The 20,706-nt window shown below is 41.6% G+C and overlaps 1 protein-coding gene across 3 annotated transcripts in view; it reads left to right on the top strand.

The window, feature by feature from the left end:
• wrnip1 (WRN helicase interacting protein 1) overlaps positions 1–20,706 on the top strand; it is a 44,162-nt gene that overhangs the window by 21,034 nt on the left and 2,422 nt on the right. For all 3 annotated transcript variants that reach the window (XR_013888556.1, XR_013888557.1, XM_080202742.1), the window contains exons 4-5: positions 8,786–9,018; positions 13,823–13,978. Coding sequence is in view for 1 of the 3 variants with exons in the window: in XM_080202742.1 (XP_080058868.1) it covers positions 8,786–9,018; positions 13,823–13,978 (389 nt within the window). In the remaining 2 variants the exon portion in view is untranslated. The remainder of the gene's footprint in view (positions 1–8,785; positions 9,019–13,822; positions 13,979–20,706) is intronic.

The following is a 20,706-nucleotide window of genomic DNA, read 5'->3' as shown; positions in this document are numbered from 1 at the left end:
TGTTTTGACTTAGTACTTAAAGCTCATTGAGGATTTTGCATTTCATCCATTCTATACTACCTGCCATTGTTACACTTGACATATAAACAATTGATGTCACTGAATTCAATAGTATTAATGTTCCATACCTCCTTTGCATCTTCTATAAATAATGGGTTTGCTAATATATTTTGTGAGGCACATGCTGAGCATGCATGTGACTTTTCAGCGAAGTGTTGCTGCAGATGTTCTCTCCAATTGATTTATAAGTTGAAGAAGTTATGCCAGTTCATTTTGACCTGACACTAAACTAATACCAACCCCTTTCCCTCAACACCACCTAACCTCCCTCCCTGCCACTTCCCCAATCAACCTCTCTCTAACACCACCAAAATGGGTCCCTTTGGGGACAGGAGGGCAGGAATTTGTGGAAACTTTGTATAATTTAGAGAGTACCCTGCCTGATTATTCTGACATACAAACATGCAAATTAGCAGTAGGCCTCTCAGTCCCTCGAGTCTGCTCCACCATTCAATAAAATCATGGCTGATCTGATTGTACACTCAACTCCACAATCCCACCTAACCCACAATAACCTTTCAACTCCCAAGGTTAGACAGCTGAACACTACTGAAGGTGGAAGTGGTCAGACTGCACTGACTAAAATTAGATAGTGAGAGCGGAGTAAAGCAAGAACTGTCCAATCAAACTGGACAGTGGTGATGTGATCAACGGTCTGAAGCTGCCAAGACTTCAGGGAGAACAAGAAGTGATAATAGTTCACAGCCAGTATCATTGGTTAGACCTTTTTCAATGCTGTAGGAAGTAGGGGCACCTATAGGAGTGATTTGGATGGTGTTGCTGTAGAGGTGAGCAAAAATCAGGGAAGGAATAGGTTTGGAGAGGAAAGCATGGTGGAAGATCAGTAGTTAGTTAGTGATACCCCCAAAGTCTCTGATTCAAGAATACTAACAAATGAACCAAGCTAATAATACACTGACCCGAGTATGATTCCTAGCTAAATTAACTGTTTTCTGCTTTCAAACTATGCCTAAATTTCCTACTGCTGTTTGACACCTTTAATATAAACCTACAACCTCTAACCTCAACTCCTGTACCTGAAAGACTTTTCCTGCAGCCAAATTTCCCAACACTCTGAATATCTCGAATGCTTCAGTAATCTTCCTCATCCTCCTCTCCAAAGTCTGAATATTTTCTGATTAAATTTAGTTTCTATGTACAGAGATTAACCTACTAGCCTTCTTCTAAATGTTTTGAATAATTTTAATGCATTTCCTGTAATACGAGTACAATAATTCAGCATAGCCTTGTTACAATTTGACTAGCTTGCTCAGAGATTTTTGGGTATTTGCTCATTAATTAACAGCATTGGCAAAGCAACCAATATCAGTGACAAAATTGTAACATCTTAAACAATTTGGGTTTAGCATATTGTTCATGAAAATCTTAATGAACACAAAGCCCTGTAGAACTCTTGTCAACTGGTTTCTATCCTGACACCACCAAGAGTCCACGACTCTTTGCTGTCGATCCTTCAGCCATCCATGATTCCAATCAAACTTCTTTTTATCTTGCATGGACATGCTAATTATGAATTGGAACAATGTTGTATTTGAGTTTTGTTGGAAAATAGACATTCTGTTGAGGTTTTTCATCTTGCGCTCATCAGGACAGATTTGCAAGCATACCAGATCTCATTAATTTATACTGCATGGGAAGAGGCAGTTGTTGATTTGTTGGCAACACCTCATTGGTAGAGGTGTTGCCATGGAGGATTGCCAGCGAGCCATTAACTGCCAGCTTTTGCTTAAATTCAAAACAAGTAAACAAACTCTGGTCAAGATATTGCCATGGGGAATGAACGAGGGATTGGCTAGCCCTCAAACTTGTGTTTACTTGACAAAGGCTCAGTGCGTGGACACGTTCTTCCTGTTTGCAAAGGACAAAAAAATTGAGCAGCAAGTGTAGCTTGTTATTTTATTCTGTTGCTGTGCAATATTCTAATATTATGCAATAGTCTCGACTAGATGGAGCCTAATCTAACTAACGGCAAAGCTAAAAAGATGATCCTGCCTACCACATAGGTGAGTGATGTCATATATGAATTTCAGCATCAGTATGCTGCCAGGTTGTAGGCCATATATCCCATGTATGTAGGCCAGGTGTCCCAGTGACTAAGGAATCGTATCAAACAGCATATCCCTTCGGTGGTTTGCAACGGGCATATTACTGACTATATTTAATCTGCCTGTACTTGCAAAATTCTGAAGATGGTATCCAACATTAGATGTGATTCTGCATTTGAACAACACTTACTAAACAATGGTGATTGTGCTAAGAATTACCCTGACAATTTTAAGATTCTCGGTCAGGCTCTCAGTGTGGCTTACTTACACTGGAAGCTACACATATTCACACGCAGGGTCCTGTTCTTTGCAAATAGAAATATGTCCAGAAATTGAGCCTTTTGTTTTAAACAAATCAGCCATTACCTGGTTCATTCCCCGTTGCAATGCTTTGACTGAGAGTGGACCTACCTGATTTGAATTTAAACAAAAATTTGGTAGTTAATTGTTCCCTGGTGCATTCTTCGTGGCAAAGCCCCTATCAATGAGAGTCCACTTGTCAATTAGTCAGCACACTCTTTGATGCAATATCAATTGTTACTCCCTTTTGATATTTGGTACTCTCACAAAGCAAGATGAAAAGGTTCAACCACACATCTTTTTTCTTAGTAAGTCTCAAGTGTTGCATTCCTTCCTGATCTCAAGGTAAATGGTGTTTGCTGTTTCAGTTTCACCTGCCAGATCGGTAATCTCTGAAAAAAAACTAATGAATTGGCTACATTTTGACCTGTTTCTCCTTAACCTATCCTAGCTTTTTTTCTCTATAATCAGGTCTAATCCTCTGGGACAATCTGTTATTGCACTGCCTGAAAGGGTGCGTGGAAGCAAATATAACAGTAACTTTCAAAAGGAAATTGGATTAATAATTGAAAGGGAAAAGTCTTGTAGCACTATGGGGAATGGGAAGGAGAATTGGATTTATTGGAAAGCTCTTCCAAGAAACCATGACAGGCTTGAAGCTGAAATGGCCTCTTTCTGCATTGTGTATTTTGCAATTCTAACTTTACAGATTCCTCTTTCTCCTACTTATTTCAATTCCAGAGAGTCAGTCCAAAGATATGGCTTATTGTTACCTGAGACACTTCGTTGCAAACAGATTGCTGTCTGAATATGCCAGATTAAGTTAATTTCACATGTGCATAATGTACATTATCATCTGTTTTCTATTAGCCAAAACATGCTAATTTGTCTCAAACCTACACTATTTCTCATCACTGACCTTTCGCACCTTCAACACTGACATTAGTTTCTTCCTCAATCCCCGAAACACTGTCCTAAATTACTTGCAAATCTTGTATTCATGGCGGTCGTGTATCTTGATTGAAAGGGTATCCAAGTTGCTTTCTTTCATTCCCCCTCTTGATTTGAGCGTCACTTTGATCTTCCCTCTGTTTCCATTATTCAAAATAGCCACAATCTGATTTATTAGTCCTGTCACTTCATAAATGCTGCCATCCACCTGCTACTTATAAATAGCCCAGGATTCATATTCCCCCTTCTCTTCCTCCTGATGTATATAAGCAGCACTTTTTTACTGTCCTTGTATTATTATCTTATTTCTCCAACTTTCCAGCTGCTTAGTTTATTTTTTGACAGTTGCTTGACTTTCCAGTTCCCCCTGCTCTTTCTTTCCTTACAAACTTCAGCGTTTGGCCCTTACTCGTTAGTTACATAAACAGGTTCACCAGTTTTAAGATAGGGCTTGCTGATGTGGCTTACACATGAATAACATCCACCTGGACAAGGCACTTGAAGGAACTGGTTCCTGTGGAACTCTATAATCCACAACGAGCCACTTTCGGAACAGGACGCAGTGAGGTAAAAGATCCTGTAAGCAAATGTAACTTGGCCAAGGAATTATTTAAAGGTTAAAATGAGATTAGAGAATCATAATTGAAACATGATATAGAAAGGGATGCTGAGTGAGAAAACATGTAGTGAAATTATGCCATATGTTTTTGCTTTCAGTTTTAACTTGTGTCTATATTGATGCAGCAGTCACAATGAAAAACGTGTTGCTGTGCATTGTTTGATTTTGTCTGGTTTCTCCTGTTGAACTTACCATCAGTTGTATAAAAAGAATATTGGTTAGGGAGGTTGTGTATGTATTTGATGTCTTCAGTTTTCATGTTTAGCAACTCCCTAATGCCTATCCGATTAACATCATATATGTAAATTACAAGAACAAGTGTAACATCTTGGAAATTTAGTTTTAATATTAAAACGTGCTTTCCGTGAGTTTAAAAGAAAAATGGGCAACCAGCCCTCTTCTGGTTTTAATGGAGACAAGTTAGAAGACAGCAACTAATCTGTCCTCGGGAGATGTGTTGGTCCTTACAAGTGCCTCCATTTTACTGATATCTTATTTTTAATATCTGCAGGCCAGCTGAATTGAGATAGGAAAGGCTGGAACCGAAAGGTAGTGTTGCTTGTAGGCCAGGAGTAGCATGGGGTGCTTCCCTCACTTTAATGCCTTGCCACTCCACTGCTCACTTAGGGTCCACAGAAATCCTTTAAACCCCCAGTTGACTGAGCTGCCAATGCCAAATTGTTAATTACACTCAGTTGCCCTTTCATCAGCAGTTCCTGTTTAAAAACTGCTGGTTAGGTTTCCAAAGACTTATCAACTAGGTAGAGTATGCATGGCACAAGCTCTATCCAATTGATGAGGAATATTGATTGTGGTCCTAAAATCATCATTCAGACCTTTATCCGTGCATTCAAAACACTCAGGCCTGTTTCAGATGGATATCCTCGACATTTGGAAGCCATCAGACTGTGCTCTTTTGGGACAAATGGGGTGCCAAAAGTTTTACTATGGAACATAAGATTGTGCAATATTGATAGATAAAAATAAAGACTGTAGTGTATTATAAGGCCATGTAACTAAATTTAAAGGAGTAAATTGGCACAAAAGTCAAATGCAGATATTGAAATAGAAACTGATGTTTGCAGTTAGAAGAAGTCCTATAATATAAAGAAGTCCTATAATGTAATGTCCTGAGGGACAGGATTTATGAACATTTAGAGAAGTTTAGTATGAGCAAAAGCAGTCAGCACGGCGTTGTCAAGGGCAAGTCATGCCTTACGAGCCTGGTTGAGTTCTTTTGAAAATGTGACTAAACACATTGACGAATGAAGAGCGGTGGATGTGGTTTATATGGACTTCAGCAAGGTGTTCGATAAGGTCCCCCATGCAAGACTTCTTGAGAAAGTGAGAGGGCATGGGATCCAAGGGGCTGTTGCCTTGTGGATCCAGAACTGGCTTGCCTGCAGAAGGCAAAGAGTGGTTGTGGATGAGTCTTTCTATATGGAGATCGGTCACCAGTGGAGTGCCCTAGGGGTCTGTTCTGGGACCCTTGCTGTTTGTAATTTTCATAAATGACCTGGATGAGGAAGTGGAGGGATGGGTTGGTAAGTTTGCCGACAACATGAAGGTTGGTGGTTTTGTGGATAGTCTGGAGGGATGTCAGAAGTTGCAGCGTGACATAGATAGGATGCAAAACTGGGCGGAGAAGTGGCAGATGGACTTCAACCTGGATAAATGTGTAGTGGTCCATTTTGGCAGGTCCAATGGGATGAAGGAGTATAATATCAAGGGTGAGTCTCTTAACAGTGTAGAGGATTAGAAGGACCTTGGGGTCCGGGTTCATTGGACTCTTAAATCGGCCTCGCAGGTGGAGGATGTGGTCAAGAAGGTGTATGGTGTACTAGCCTTCGTCAATCGAGGGATTGAGTCTAGGAGTCGGGAGATAATGCTGCAGCTTTATAAGACTCTCGTCAGACCCCACTTGGAATACTGTGCGCAGTTCTCGTCGCCTCATTACAGGAAAGATGTGGAAGCTTGCATGGAACTTTGACTTGATGTCCCAAATATCATTGACTCTGAATTAATTTATTGAGTTTGAGTCCTCTAGAGGCCATTTATTATGGGAGATCAGCGCAAACCATTGTTGTGCAGGAATTGCTCGCTGTGAAGGTCCTTGCAAAAAGTGGAATTTTGTATGATATACGTTCAGAGCCACAAAATGTACTTTGCTCATTGCAGTACAGTTATAACCATAGATTGATTTCACATCTTATTCTGTTGAAACTGCAGTAAAGATTTTGAGCAACATTCTCTGGAGACATTTTGGAGTGGAAACATTTCCCTTTGAGATCATCCTCTTGGATCATCTCCTTATCTACCTTTGTTCTGTACATTGTGATGTTAGTATACCTTTAAGAAAGTTATTTTTAAAATCGTGATTTTGCAGCTCTCGCGGTCAGTGTTCCTCAGCTCACAGCCTTAGCTGATGTCATTATGGCATCGGGTTAGCTACCAGATGTCTTTTATTGCTCCTTAAGTGGCTTGGATTGGAGTTGTTTGTTTTTACTTTAGAATTTTTTATAAGCCTGCATTATCAGGAGGAAAAAAACTAGTTGGCAGGTCAGGTGACAGAAATTCTTTCATTTTCAGTTCTGAGCTACAGTTTAGTTTTTAGAAAGGGCAGTAAAGTGTTTTCCCTCTCTCCTTGTTGTTTTGGAAATTCTGCAGTTGGTGGCTTGACTGGAGAGTCTCTCCTTGGGATTCTGAGAAGGTGTTGTGACTTAAACTTGTTCTGAATGAATCCAGAGGATTGTAGATTCAACCAAAGGACTCAGTTTCCAGTATCATGTGAGCATTAATCTTTGCTGTGTTGAACTTGTTTACAGGGTTTTATCTATGGAAGGTTTTGGTTTTGATTGTTATATGATGATATATTAAAGATTGTACATTATAGCGGTCATTTTGGTATTTCCTGTTTGTAATTGATAAAGTTCCTGCTAATTTTCTTACTATACGCGTTAACTATATTCTTAAATAAACTTTGTTTGACAAAAGCTTTATTTGAATCATACCTGAAGTGAAACATATCAGGCTTATCCTAGCCAAATTCAAGATGCAAAACTTATGATCCAGGAGGGCTCCATATAACAACCTGAACCATAACAATATCGATTCAGGTTTTGCACTCTGCCGTAAAACATCACATTTCTCCATGTGTGATGCACATTATTCCCCCTAAGTGGTTGCTGGAAACCAGACTTTAGGAAAACCAAAACGACACTTCATTTTTTTTATTTAAGATGTAGAAATAGCCCACATTTTGGTTAAACAAGCAAAATAAATACAGCACCAGTAAATGTTATTTAGCTTAAAGGTGGTATTATGCTGCAAATACTAATTTCAGGCCAGTACTTGCCTAGAGTGATGTGCTTCTGTTAATTGTTGAATGAAACAGAGTACTCTATAATCTCACTGTCATTATAAATACAATATAAGAGTATTTTTGTATTAAACTATCCTTTAATTTTAACTATTTTTATGGAACTTATTTTGAATTATTTTTTCTGAAACAATATAATGTGTTTTATTAACTGGGCAATTCTAGTCAATGGGTTTTTAAAATAATTTTCAGGTTGATATACATAACTAATGACTATAATCATAATTCCAAATTCTGTTTTCAGGAAAGTTGATTCAAGACATTGCTTTTATATTCTCGAAACAGCGTGCTACTGCAGGGTAGTTTAATAACTACTAATATTGTATATTTGTTGTTTGCAAAGTTAGCGTTAATTGTGTACAAAATACTTTAACTCAGTTGCATACTAAATTGCTGCTACTCAATTGCTGTTATAAGTTGAGACTATCTCAACTTATGGGCGGCACAGTGGTTAGCACTGCTGCCTCACAGCGCCAGGGACCCAGGTTCAATTTCCAGCTAAAGTCATTTTCTGTGAGGAGTCTGCACATTTTCCCCGTGTCTGCGTTGGATTCCCCGAAAAGATATGCTGATTACGTGCATTGGCCATGCTAAATTCTTCCTGTGTGCCTGAACAGGTTGCCGGAGTATGGCAACTTGGGGATTTTCACAGTAACTTCATTGCACTGTAACTTGGAGTTATTGCAACCTTGCGGCAATAATAAATAAACTTTAGATTTTGTAAATGATAAATTGTGTTTAAATAGTGTGGACTGTACTCCGGTTTCCTCCCACAATCCGCAAGACGTGTGGAGTTTGCACGTTCTCCGCTGTCTGCATGTGTTTCTTCCAGGTGCTCCAGTTTGCTCCCACAATCCAAAGGACATGCTGGTTAGGTGCATTGGCCATGCTAAATTCTCCCTCAGTGTACCCAAATAGGTGTCGGACTGTGGCAACTAGGTGATTTTCACAGTAACTTCATTGCAGTGTTAATGTAAGCCTACTTGTGACACCAATAAAGAAGCTTTAAACTTTCCTTTATTAACATTTTTAAATTTGAATAACGTCCATTACATTCTGAATGTGGCTGCACTTGACATTTGTCCAGTTTATACTTACGCTTAAAACATTGTAATTTGTCCCAAATTATCTGCTCCACTCCATTCCTGAAGATGCAAATTCGCTGTAATTAGATTCGAGAGGTGGCAGTAATCCTCTTGCCCCAAATCACAAGTGTTTTCAGGTAATTTATCTATGGCATAGTTTTGCTGTTGAACCAGCTTCTGTTTTCACACAATGTGATACATGCATACTTTCCATTGGCAGTCACTGGATAGCAATTAAGAGTTTGATTCCTCATCTATCTGAAAAAAAACTGTAGGTAGCAAGAAACACGATTAAGTGTCCTCAGTTTCAGTTTTTGTATTATAGGTTGCACATTTCTATTGAACCAGAAGCAATACGTAGCATTGCCTACCTATGTGATGGTGACGCGAGGACTGCTTTAAATGGACTTCATCTTGCAATTCAAGCAAAAGTTGCAGAAACGAAAAAGGCCCTGAGCAATAATATACCTAAAAATACTGCAGCAAAGAAGGTTGTAATTAAGGAAATTCATATAAAAGAAGGACTTCAAAGGTCTCACATACTGTACGACCGAGCAGGTAAATTACCTATTTCGTGGAGTGAGCACACCTCTCAGTAAAATGAAACACTTAATTCCAAAGACGATGATTCTTAATTCAATACAGGTGATTTTTGACACACCCAGCAAGGCAGGCATCAACTGTGCAGCGAAAAGAAAGTTCTTGTTTCAGCTCTGGACTTCTATCAGAACCCAGGAAATCTCTCCCCACAAATGTTGCCTGGCCAGCTGCGTATATCTAGGATTCCCTGTTTTTATTTCAGATTTCCCGCACCTGCAGTATTTTTGCTTTTGAATTCTCAGGTAATGTCAGTAATAACTTTTCAAGCCTTTTGGTGTAGCAGTTTTTTTTTTGCTTACAGTCACATTTTGATTATTTTTAATTGATAATTCCACCTGATTAGTTATGATTTATTCTCCTAATAAACTATCCACTGATATCAGTACAGTGAATAAAAGCTCTAGTTTGGCTATTCTACCTTTCCAATCCAATCGATCATACAGATGCTTCGAATAACTTTCCACTGTACCCCTCAAGAAACAGCAATTGCCTCAGTTTTGCTCAAGTTGTTATTAGTGACATTTTTCTTCCTTGCGCAGTTCAATATAAAGTAAAATTTATTGAGCAATGATTTTTTAAAAAATAAAAATGTACACTACTGGAACTAAATAACTAAACGTGTTTATAAAATAAATCATTTAATGATCGAAATACCTAAAAGAAAATTGCTTCTCACTCCTGGATTAGTCTCACTGGGTCATGAAAGGTGAAAATGGAGAAAAGGAAATAGAATTCTAAAAATGTTTGTTGGACTCCTTCAAGCCATATGTCTTCATTGCAAATCTAGTTATGAGTATTAAACAGGTCAGGTAGATGAAATAAATGTGGGTATGCACCTCAGTAATAGTGATCATGATATGATTCCTTAAAGGTTCAAAGGGAAAAGGTTGGAACAAAGATAAAGGGACCATTTAGGAATAGGGTGTATTTTAGAAAAGTGAGGACTGAGATGGCTGAAGTGGAACAGAAAATTGACAGGTGTGGCTGTGACCAACATGGGATTGCGAAGATGACATATATATTCCTTAAAAATATTATTTTCTACCTTAGGAGTTGTGGATAACCAAACAGCAGCAACAACAGTTGCACTTGTGCCTTTTAAGGTGGAAAAATGTGTCAATCTATTTCAGAGGCATAATCAGTCAAAACGAAAACGGACATCGAACTGAACAGGCTATTCGAGCTGACTCGGAAGCTTGGTCTGGGTTGGGTTTTAAGGAGGGTCTTCGAACAGGGAGAGGCTGAAGGTTTTGGGCCCAGACAAAATATGGACCCAGACAACTGAAGTCAGGCAGCTAATCAGGGGGCGAAGGAAGTGGGAACAGACAAAACAACAAAGTCAGAAGAAGGATAGTTCAGCAGAAGGTTTTAGAACTGAGGGGGTTAAACAGATGGGGAGGAGTGAAGACATTAAGAGATAAAGACACAGAGGCACAGGTGAGAATTTGAAACTCCAATGAAAATAGCCCAATATGTTTAACTCTCTGTAGTTCCATTTCCTTGTACCCAGGCAGCATCTTAGTGAAACTGTCCATTATCTTATTGTATTGCCTCAGTGTGAACATAGAACAGTACACAGCACAGGAACATGCTCTTCTGCCCTTAAAGTCTGTGCAGACACAGATGCCTCTCTAATCAAATATTTTTTTGTCCCAAGTGGTCCATATCCCTGTATTCCCTCCCTATTTGTGGATTTATCTAGATGCCTTTTGAATGTTGTTTTCCATGCTTCCCACATGTGGAGTATGTATCTTCCATAAGAACTAAAAAAAAAATTGTGGGGAAATATTGGGAGTAAAAATCTCTTAATCAAGTAAATAACTAGTAAAAAAAAATGATTTGGATAAGGAATGGTAGAATAAACAAGTAAATGTCCTGTAGAATCATCTTGAATATTGTAAATACATTGGTGAAATGGGGCAAAAAATATACATGTTGTGCATTGTAACTGATTGCAGATGAGATTTTGGAGAGCCAGAACAAAGTTGCTTGTCACATCAACAAATTTCTTCGGTCACTATTATTGTGAATACATTTGTGAGGAACTCTACCATACAATCTCAATCCACCCGATAAATATTTTACCTCAAGTCAATAATGTGATATATTTCGTTCGATGTCCAAATGGCTACATCACATCACAGTGATGCTTGATAAAACCACATCCCGGATACTGGACTGAGCAATATAATTGGAGGTATTGTAATATGATAAAAGAACATAAGAAATAGGAGCAGGAGTAGGCCATCTAGCCCCTCGAGCCTGCCCCGCCATTCAATAAGGTCATGGCTGATCTGATAGTGGTTCAGTTCCACCTACCCGCCTGTTCCCCATAACCTTTAATTCCCTTATTAGTCAAAAATCTATCTATCTGTGAGTTAAACACACTTAACGAGGTAGCCTCCTCTGCTACAATGGGCAGAGAATTCCAAAGATTCACCACCCTCTGGGAGAAGAAATTCCTCCTCAACTCTGTTCTAAATTGACTCCCCCTTATTTTGAGGCTGTGCCCTGCAGTTCTTGTTTCCATTCTAAGTGGAAACAATCTCACTGTTTCTAGCCCCTTCGTTATCTTGTATGTCTCTCTAAAATCTCCCCTCAGCCTTCTAAACTCCAATGAGTACAGGCCCAGTCTACTTGATCTCTCCTCATAAGCTAACCCCCTCATCTCCGGAATCAACCTGGTGAACCTTCTCTACACCCCCTCCAAAGCTAATACATCCTTTCTTAAATAAGGAGACCAAAATTATACACAGTACTCTAGGTGTGGCCTCACCGCTACCTTTAAAATTGCAGCAGACCTCCCTGCTTTTATACTCCATCCCTCTCGCAGTAAAAGCCAATATTCCATTTGCCTTGTTGATCACCTGTAAACTGAGTTTTTGTGATTAATGCACAAGGACCCCCAGGTCCCTCTGCAGAGTAGCATGTTGTCATTTTTCACCATTTAAATAATAGTCCGTTTTACTATTATTCCTTCCAAAGTGAATAACCTCACACTTGCCAGTGTTATACTCCATCTGCCAGATCCCCGCCCACTCGCTTAGCCTGTCCAAATCTCTTGCAGACTTTCTATATCCTCCACGCAATTTGCTTTCCCATTCATCTTTGTTCATCTGCAAACTTTGTTACCCCACACTCGGCCCCCCCTCCTCCAGATCGTCCATGTATATGGTAAACAGTTGAGGCCCCAGCACCGATCTCTGCGGCACGTCACTAGTCACTGACTGCCAACCGGAAAAGCACCCATTTATTCCAACTCTCTGCTTTCTGTTAGATAGCCAATCCTCAATTCACGCTAACACTTTACCCCCAACTCCGTGTATCTTTATCTTATGCAGCAACCTTTTGTGAGGCACCTTATCGAACGCCTTCTGGAAATCTAAGTATACCATATCCACCGGTTCCCCTCTGTCAACCGCACTCGTTACACCTTCATAAAAATCCAGTAAATTCGTCAAACATGACTTTCCCTTCATGAATCGATGCTGCATCTGCTTGATTGAACCACTGTTTTCCAGGTGTCCTGCTATTTCTTCCTTAATGATAGATTCCAGCATTTTCCCAACTACGGATGTTAAGCTAACTGGCTTGTAGTTACCCGCCTTTTGTCTACCTCCTTTTTTAAACAGTGGCGCATATTAGCTGTTTTCCAATCAGCTGGCACCTCCCCAGAGTCCAGCGAATTTTGATAAATTACAACTAATGCATCTGCTGTTACTTCTGCTGTTTCTTTTAGTATCCTGGGATGCATTCCATCCAGACCCGGGGACTTGTCTACCTTTAGTCCCATTAGCCTACCTCTTTAGTAATAGTGATCGTTTTAAGGTCCTCACCCCTACAGTCCCATGACCGTCAATTATCTGTATGCTATTTGTGTCCTCCATTGTGAAGACCGACACAAAAAACTTGTTTAAGGCCTCGGCCATTTATTGTTTCCCATTATTAAATCCCCCTTCTCATCTTCTAAGTGTCCAACATTTACTTTAGCCACTCTTTTCCATTTTATATATTTGTAAAAACTTTTGCTATCAGTTTTTGTATTTTGTGCTAGTTTACTTTCATAATCTATCTTTCCTTTCTTTATTGCTTTCTTAGTAGATCTTTGTTGTTTTTTTTTTAAAGTTTTCCCAATCTTCTAGTTCCCCACTAATTTTGGCCACTCTCTGTGCATTGGTTTTTAATTTGATACTCTCCTTTATTTCCTTAGTTATCCACGGCGGATTATCCCTTTTCTTACATTCCTTCTTTTTCACTGAAATATATTTCTGCTGAGTACTGAGAAAAATCTCCTTAAAAATCCTCCATTGTTCCTCAACTGTCCCACCAACTAGTCTGCATTCCCAGTCTACATTAGCCAACTCTGCCCTCATCCTATCGTACTCCCCCTTGTTCAAGCAGAGGACACTGGTTTGGGACCCTACTTTCTCACCCTCCATCTATATTAGGAATTCAACCATATTGTGATCAGTCATTCCAAGAGGATCCCTCACAAGGACCTCATTAATTTTACCTGTTTCATTACACAGGACCAGATCCAAGATAGCTAGCTCCCTCGTAGGTTCTGTAACATACTGTTCGAATAAACTACCTCGACAGCATTCTAAGAACTCTTCCTCAAGTCCAACACGTCTGGCTCGAGTTGACCAATCAATATGGAGGTTAAAATCCCCCATGATTATTGCTGTTCCGTTTTTACATGCATCTGTTATTTGTTTGTTTATATTAGAGAATCATCATGGAATACCTATTTCATTCTCAGGTGAGGAACATTATAATTGCATATCAGCACTGCACAAGACAATGCGAGCCTCGGATGAGAAGTCTGCCCTCTATTGGCTGGCAAGAATGTTAGAAGGTGGTGAGGATCCACTGTATGTTGCACGGAGACTGGTGAGGTTTGCCAGTGAAGATGTAGGTAAGACATCAAAATAACTCTTGACTATTTCTTCCAGCAGGGAGTGGAAATAAAAATTAGTTGTTGCAGAACATAAAGGACACAAGCGTAAGAGTTTTCCTTTGTTATGAAGTTCAGATTTTGTTCTTAACTTTGTGTAATCTACTTCAAGATTCACAACTTATTGCATAATTTTTTTAAAAAATCATTGTAATTTTTCTTGTGTGCATCAAATCTTGCTAGAGTAGAACACCTTGTGATGTATGTTTCAAATTAGATTTTTTCCTCTACTCTTCAGCCCAAAGAATTTGTGTCTCAAGACTTGGTTAAAACTTGGAGCTGTTCACAGAACTTTGGGTCCTTTGAATAATGGGCCTAGTGATCTTGATGACCAAGACATCCAAGATTTGAGGGAAAAAAATGAGAACTGGGAAGAAATTAAAATGAATTAAGAGTCAACAGAAATAGAATGAATTTGAGGTAAAGAAAGAGAAACAGAGAGGGAAGGATTGATTACATTGACCAAAACAAAAAATTGAAACAAAGAAAAAGTAAGAAAAAAATGCGTTCGTTAAATCTCTGACAACGATTTACTACGTGAAGGAATGAGTCTTTCAGAGCAGAGAGATTGGTGATACATAAGAACATAAGAAATAGGAGCAGAAGTAGGCCATCTAGCCCTTCGAGCCTGCCCCGCCATTCAATAAGATCATGGCTGATCTGTCGTGGCTCAGTTCCACGTTCCCGCCCTCTCCCCATAACCCTTAATCCCCTCGCTTATCAAAAACCCATCAACCCGCGTCTTAAAAATATTTAGCGAGGCAGCCTCCACCACTTCAATGGACAGAGAATTCCAGAGATTCATCACCCTTTGAGTGAAGAAGTTCCTCCTCAACTCCGTTCTAAACCGCCCCCCCTTTATCTTGAGGCTGTGCCCCCTAGTCCTACTGTCCTTTCTGAGTGGGAAGAGTCTCTCCACCTCTATCCTATCCATCCCATTCATCATCTTATATGTCTCAATGAGATCTCCCCTCATTCTTCTAAACTCTAACGAGTACAAGCCTAGTTTATTCAGCCTCTCCTCATAGCTCAACCCCCTCAACTCCGGTATCAGCCTAGTGAGCCTACTCTGCACTCCCTCCAAGGCCAAAATATCCTTGCGTAAGTGCGGCGACCAAAACTGCACACAATACTCCAGCTGCGGCCTCACCAATGTCCTATACAGCTGCAGCAAGACCTCCCTACTTTTATATTCAATCCCCCTCGCGATGAAGGCCAGCATCCCATTCGCCTTCCTGACCACCTGCTGCACCTGCAGGCTGGGTTTTTGCGACTCATGCACAAGGACCCCGAGGTCCCTCTGCACCGTCGCCTGCTGCAGTTTTTCGCCACGTAAGTAATAGTCCTTCCTACCATTATTCCTACCAAAGTGGACCACCTCGCACTTGCCAACATTAAATTCCATTTGCCATTTCCTGGCCCATTCACCCAGCCTATCTAGATCCTTCTGCAGACTCTCCACACCCTCCACGCAAGTTGCCGTTCCACCAATCTTGGTGTCATCAGCAAACTTCGACACCATACACTCAGTTCCCTCCTCCAGATTGTCTATATAAATGGTAAATAGCTGAGGCCCCAGCACCGACCCCTGGGGCACTCCACTAGTCACCAACCGCCAATCTGAATAGCACCCATTAACCCCCACTCTCTGCCTCCTATTTGACAACCAATCCTCTATCCACGCTAATACCCTACCCCCAACTCCATGCCCCCTTACCTTCTGCAATAACCTCTTGTGAGGTACCTTGTCAAACGTCTTCTGAAAATCAAGAAAGACCACGTCCACCGGTTCTCCTCTATCTACCGCCCTAGACACATCCTCCTAGAACTCCAATAAATTTGTCAGACACGACTTCCCCTTAACGAAACCGTGCTGCGTCTGCTCTATCAAGCAATTCCCCTCAAGATGCCTCGCTATTTCCTCCTTGATGACGGATTCTAACATTTTACCTACAACAGACGTTAAACTAACCGGCCTGTTATTCCCTGCCTTTTGCCTGCTACCCTTCTTAAACAATGGCGTGACATTAGCCGTTTTCCAATCTTCCGGCACTTCCCCGGAATCCAGCGACGTCTGGAAAATAACCACCAAGGCATCCATTATCACCTCCGCCTTTCAGAACTCTCGGATGCATTCCATCCGGTCCTGGGGACTTGTCCACAATCAGTCCCTCCAGTCTGCCAAGCACCGCCTCTCTAGTAACAATAATGTCATTGAGACCCTCCAGTCCTACCACCTTTCCATCGCTAACACCTGGCAAATTATTCACATCCTCCTCCGTGAAGACCGAAACAAAAAAGTTATTCAGGACCTCAGCCATTTCCCCATCCCCTACCACTAAGTCCCCCCTCTCATCCTCTAAGGGTCCAACGTTCACCCTAGCCTGCCTCTTCCTTTTCATATATTTATAAAAACTCTTGCTATCCTTTTTTATTTTAAGAGCTAGCCCAGCTTCATAGTTTCTCCTACCTTTCTTTATCAACTTCTTTGTCAATCTTTGTTGACGTTTAAACCTCTCCCAATCCTCTTCTCGCCCACTACTCTTAGCTACTCTAAATGCCTCCGCTTTTAATTTAACACTTTCCTTCACCTCCTTCGTTATCCACGGCTTATTACCTCTCCTCCTACGGTCCTTTTTAACCATCGGAATAAATTTCTGCTGAGCACCAAGAAAGATCTCCTTAAAGATCCTCCACTGCTCCTCAGCAGACCTACCTTCCAACGCGCTTCCCCAGTCAACATTGGCTTGAGGTTCTTGCTTCCAGTCTGGACGAGAACAAGGGAGGTGAGGTTGGTGAGCAAACTGCACACGGTACAGTGATGCAGACGCAGGACATAGGCAAAGAGAAGGTGAAAAGGAACGTAGTAGTAATTGGGGATAGTGGGGTTAAGGGTATTGACACTGTCCTTTGTCACAATGACAAAGTGCACAGAAGGGTTGTCTGCCTGGTGCTTGGGTCCGGGATGTCGCATCTGGGCTGCAGCAGAACCTGGAGTGGGAGGGTGAGAATCCGGTCGTTGTGGTACATGTGGGTGCCAACGACGTAGGCAAAATGCGAACTGAGGATCTGGGGAGGGAGTATGAAAAGCTGGGAATGGAATTAAAAAGTAGAACCGACAAGGTGGTTATTTCTGGGCTACTGCCTGAACCAAGTGCAGACGGGCATAAGGTTGATAAGATTAAGGAAGTGAATGGGTGGCTCAGGGATTGGTGTGGGAAGAATGGGTTTGAATTTATGGGGCATTGGCATCAGTATTGGGGTAGGTGGGACCTGATCGGGTGGGATGGGGTTGGTCTGAACCATGCTAGGACCAGACTCCTGGCAAATCGTGTAAATAGGACTGTAGACAGGGCTTTAAACTAATTAGCGGGGGGAGGGTGCGAGGGTAGGTGTCATTATGGGGTCTAAAGTTAAGGAGAGGGTACAGGTAAGGGAAGAGGCTGAGGATGTCCCAATAATAAAGGGAGTAGGGGGCGTGAGTATGGTTGGTGACGTTCTGGCAAATAGGGTCCAGGTGAAGGCTGGGATGAAGGCACTTTATCTGAATGCACGAAGCGTTCAGAATAAAGTGGATGAGCTGGTGGCGCAAATCAGCACAAATGGATATGATCTGGTGGCCATTACAGAGACGTGGCTGCAAGGTGACAGGGACTGGGAGCTGAATGTACAGGGGTATCAAGTGTTTAGGAAGGATAGGCGGGAGGAAAAAGGCGGGGGGGTGCGTAGCTCTGCTGATTAAGGATAGCATCAGGGCGGTAGCAAGGGATGATACAGGAACCAAAGAGCAGAAAGTGGAATCGTTGTGGGTAGAGATTAGGAACAGCAAAGGGAGGAAGACGCTGGTGGGTGTCGTCTATAGGCCCCCGAATAATGATCTGGAGGTGGGGCGGGCTGTTAACGCGCAAATGAGTGTGGTGTGCAGGAATGGAGCGGCGATAATTATGGGGGATTTCAATCTACATATTGATTGGTCGACCCATGTTGGACGCGGTGGGCTTGAGGAGGAGTTCTTGGAATGCTGCCGGGATAGTTTCCTTGAACAGTGTGTGTTGGAGCCGACGAGGGAGCGAGCTATCTTGGATCTGGTGTTATGTAATAAGGCGGGTAGAATTAGGGACCTTGTGGTGAAGGATCCTCTTGGGGAGAGTGATCATTATATGGTGGAGTTTCTGGAGGAGGAGAAAGTGGGTTCCCGGACACGCGTCCTTTGTTTGAACAGAGGGGAGTATGGTAGGATGAGAGAAGAATTGGCAAGTAAAAGCTACAGTATTAATTATGAACCCTGACTTTTTATGGTAAGTTTAGCAGATATTCAACATGCTAATCCAGTAACTTCCTTAGAATAACAAGATGGCCAAAGGTGAAGTGCTTTTGTAAAGCACAGTGGAGCAGTGTAAATCAAGTAGCAAGTTCTGAAGATTCACACCTATCTCTTCACCCTCAAGCTTGCTAATAATAACTGGATAATAATCATGATACTTCTTCAGAAAAGATTTGGCCCATTATGTTAAAATATAACATAAAATGCACTCAACAGAAACTGAGTAAAATTGATAAACTAATTTTCCTTGTGAACTAAATTTATTATCGTAAAAAGTATTCCTTCTAAGTATTGAGTGAAATAGCTTAACACTATTTGCTAGCTAACAAGAATGGGTTAGAAATTGGAGCCTAGATCAAGGTGAAGCTTTCAGATTACTTTCTGATGGCGCAGGTTTGGGACAGATCCTGGATTATGCATCTTTTTTGACCATGTGTCCATTTCCCAAAGTGGTGATGGACAGTTCTTCCAGGGGCTAAGCCTGAGGGAAGTCCTGTATTAACCCAGGAATTAAGTATACCCTTATACGGTTGCAATGAAACTTGCCCATTGAGATCTGACTTGTGTTCCAATGAGGCTTTTGTGAAAGGGAGGGATGTTTGATACAAGTCTAACGACTTGGTTGATTCAACTCTCGGACCACATAAGGACAGGTGGCAATTACTGCCACATCCCAAGAATAAATATTAAGAGAAAGAACAATGAATTGATTGAACCATTGATCTCTTCAATGTGTAGGTAGCTTCTGATACATCAGGAAGATCCAAACACTTTTTCATTTTTTGCTCTTCTGATACGCACAACAGCTTCTTCAGCTGCAGATGGCACAATGGTTAGCACTGCTGCCTCAAGCCAGGGACCTGGGTTTGATTCCGGTCTTGGGTGACTGTCTGTATGGAGTTTGCACACTCTTCCTGTGTCTGCTTGGGTTTCCTCCATGTGTTCTGGTTTCCTCCCAAATCAAAGATGCACAGGTTAGCTGGATTGGCCATGCTAAATTGCCCCTTCGTGTCCAAAGATATGCAGGTTCGGTGGATTAGCTGTTGAAAATGAACAGGGTTATGGAAATATTGTGAGAAACACAGCTCACAGTTAAACAATTTAGTCAAGTCAAGTTCTGAAGGAGCAAGATTTTATTTGTCGTTCTTGCAAGACCGGGTGTCTAGTCAAAATAGGCACCCGGTCTTGCAAGAATGACAAATAAAATCTTGCTCCTTCAGAACTTGACTTGACTAAATTGTTTAACTGTGAGCTGTGTTTCTCACAATTGGGGGCTCGTCCGGGATCCTAACATCCCTGGTAGGGAGGTTGCCAGTGACAACTGGGAAGACGCGTCCCGTTCCAAATTGAATGGTCCCAGGTGTTCATCGGTGGGCCTCTCTGCCACTGACTGTTGAGAATCCTAGGAAAGTTGTTCTGAACGAGTAAGTGGGAAACGATAGGCACCGTCGTGTGGTCGGGCAACGCTGTGCACAGACCAAGGTAAGAAAAGTGACTTTTAAGTATTGCCTTGGCGACCGGGTCGTGGTAGGTAAACCATGGGAAGTGGGGGTAGTAGGACAAAGTCCCCCGGGAAAGGTGCTGGGAATCCGCGGAGAAAGGGTGGGGCCCCAGGGAACATCCCTCCAGAAAGTCCGTTGGGAAGGATGTTGGAAGGTTTGGGCACTAGTACTAGGGATAAAAACAAGACGACAATGATGAAATATTGTGCTTTGTTTGGGTGAAGGAACCAATCAGGAGTCCGTCCGTCTTCTGGCCAAAGTACGGTTCGGTTGAGGATTGGGTTTGTCAGATTCTTAATAAATATGTGAGACAGAAGCAGCCGGCGTCCCAGGAAGGAATTGATCGTGCATTTATCAGTTACTCGGATAACTGTGGAAATTCTAGAGCTAATACATGCTAACGAGCGCCGACCCAGGATGGGGACGCGTGCATTTATCAGACTTTGAAACCATCCCGGGGCGTTCCCCGGCGGCTTTGGTGACTCTAGATAAAGTCGAGCCGATCGCGCGTCCATAGTGACTGCGACGGAGCATTTTGTCTCCTTTGCTCGATCGCTCCGTTTACTCGGATCGCTGGATTCAAAGTCCAGAGTGCTCACAATATGACAGGGGCCTGGGTAAGATGCTCTTTCGGAGAGTTGGTGCAGACTTGTTGGCAGAATGGCCGCTTTCTGCATTGTATGGATTCAGTGGTACATATAAGTTTAAAGCAAAATTTCCATTCATTTGAATATGTCTCTTGCAGGGGAAATTAGTAGATCGTGGTGTTCTCGTTTCAGAATTATCCACCAATGTATCCACTTTAAAAGTTGCCATTTGCAACTATAATATTCGCACAGGGCGAACTATATTTAGAAAATATA

Source organism: Carcharhinus amblyrhynchos, chromosome 2 (assembly GCF_965287045.1).
Source record: "Carcharhinus amblyrhynchos chromosome 2, sCarAmb.v2.hapA, whole genome shotgun sequence".
Lineage (NCBI taxonomy): Eukaryota > Metazoa > Chordata > Chondrichthyes > Carcharhiniformes > Carcharhinidae > Carcharhinus > Carcharhinus amblyrhynchos.
Note: the sequence above shows the minus strand (reverse complement) of the source record. Positions and strands in the feature narration are given on the sequence as shown.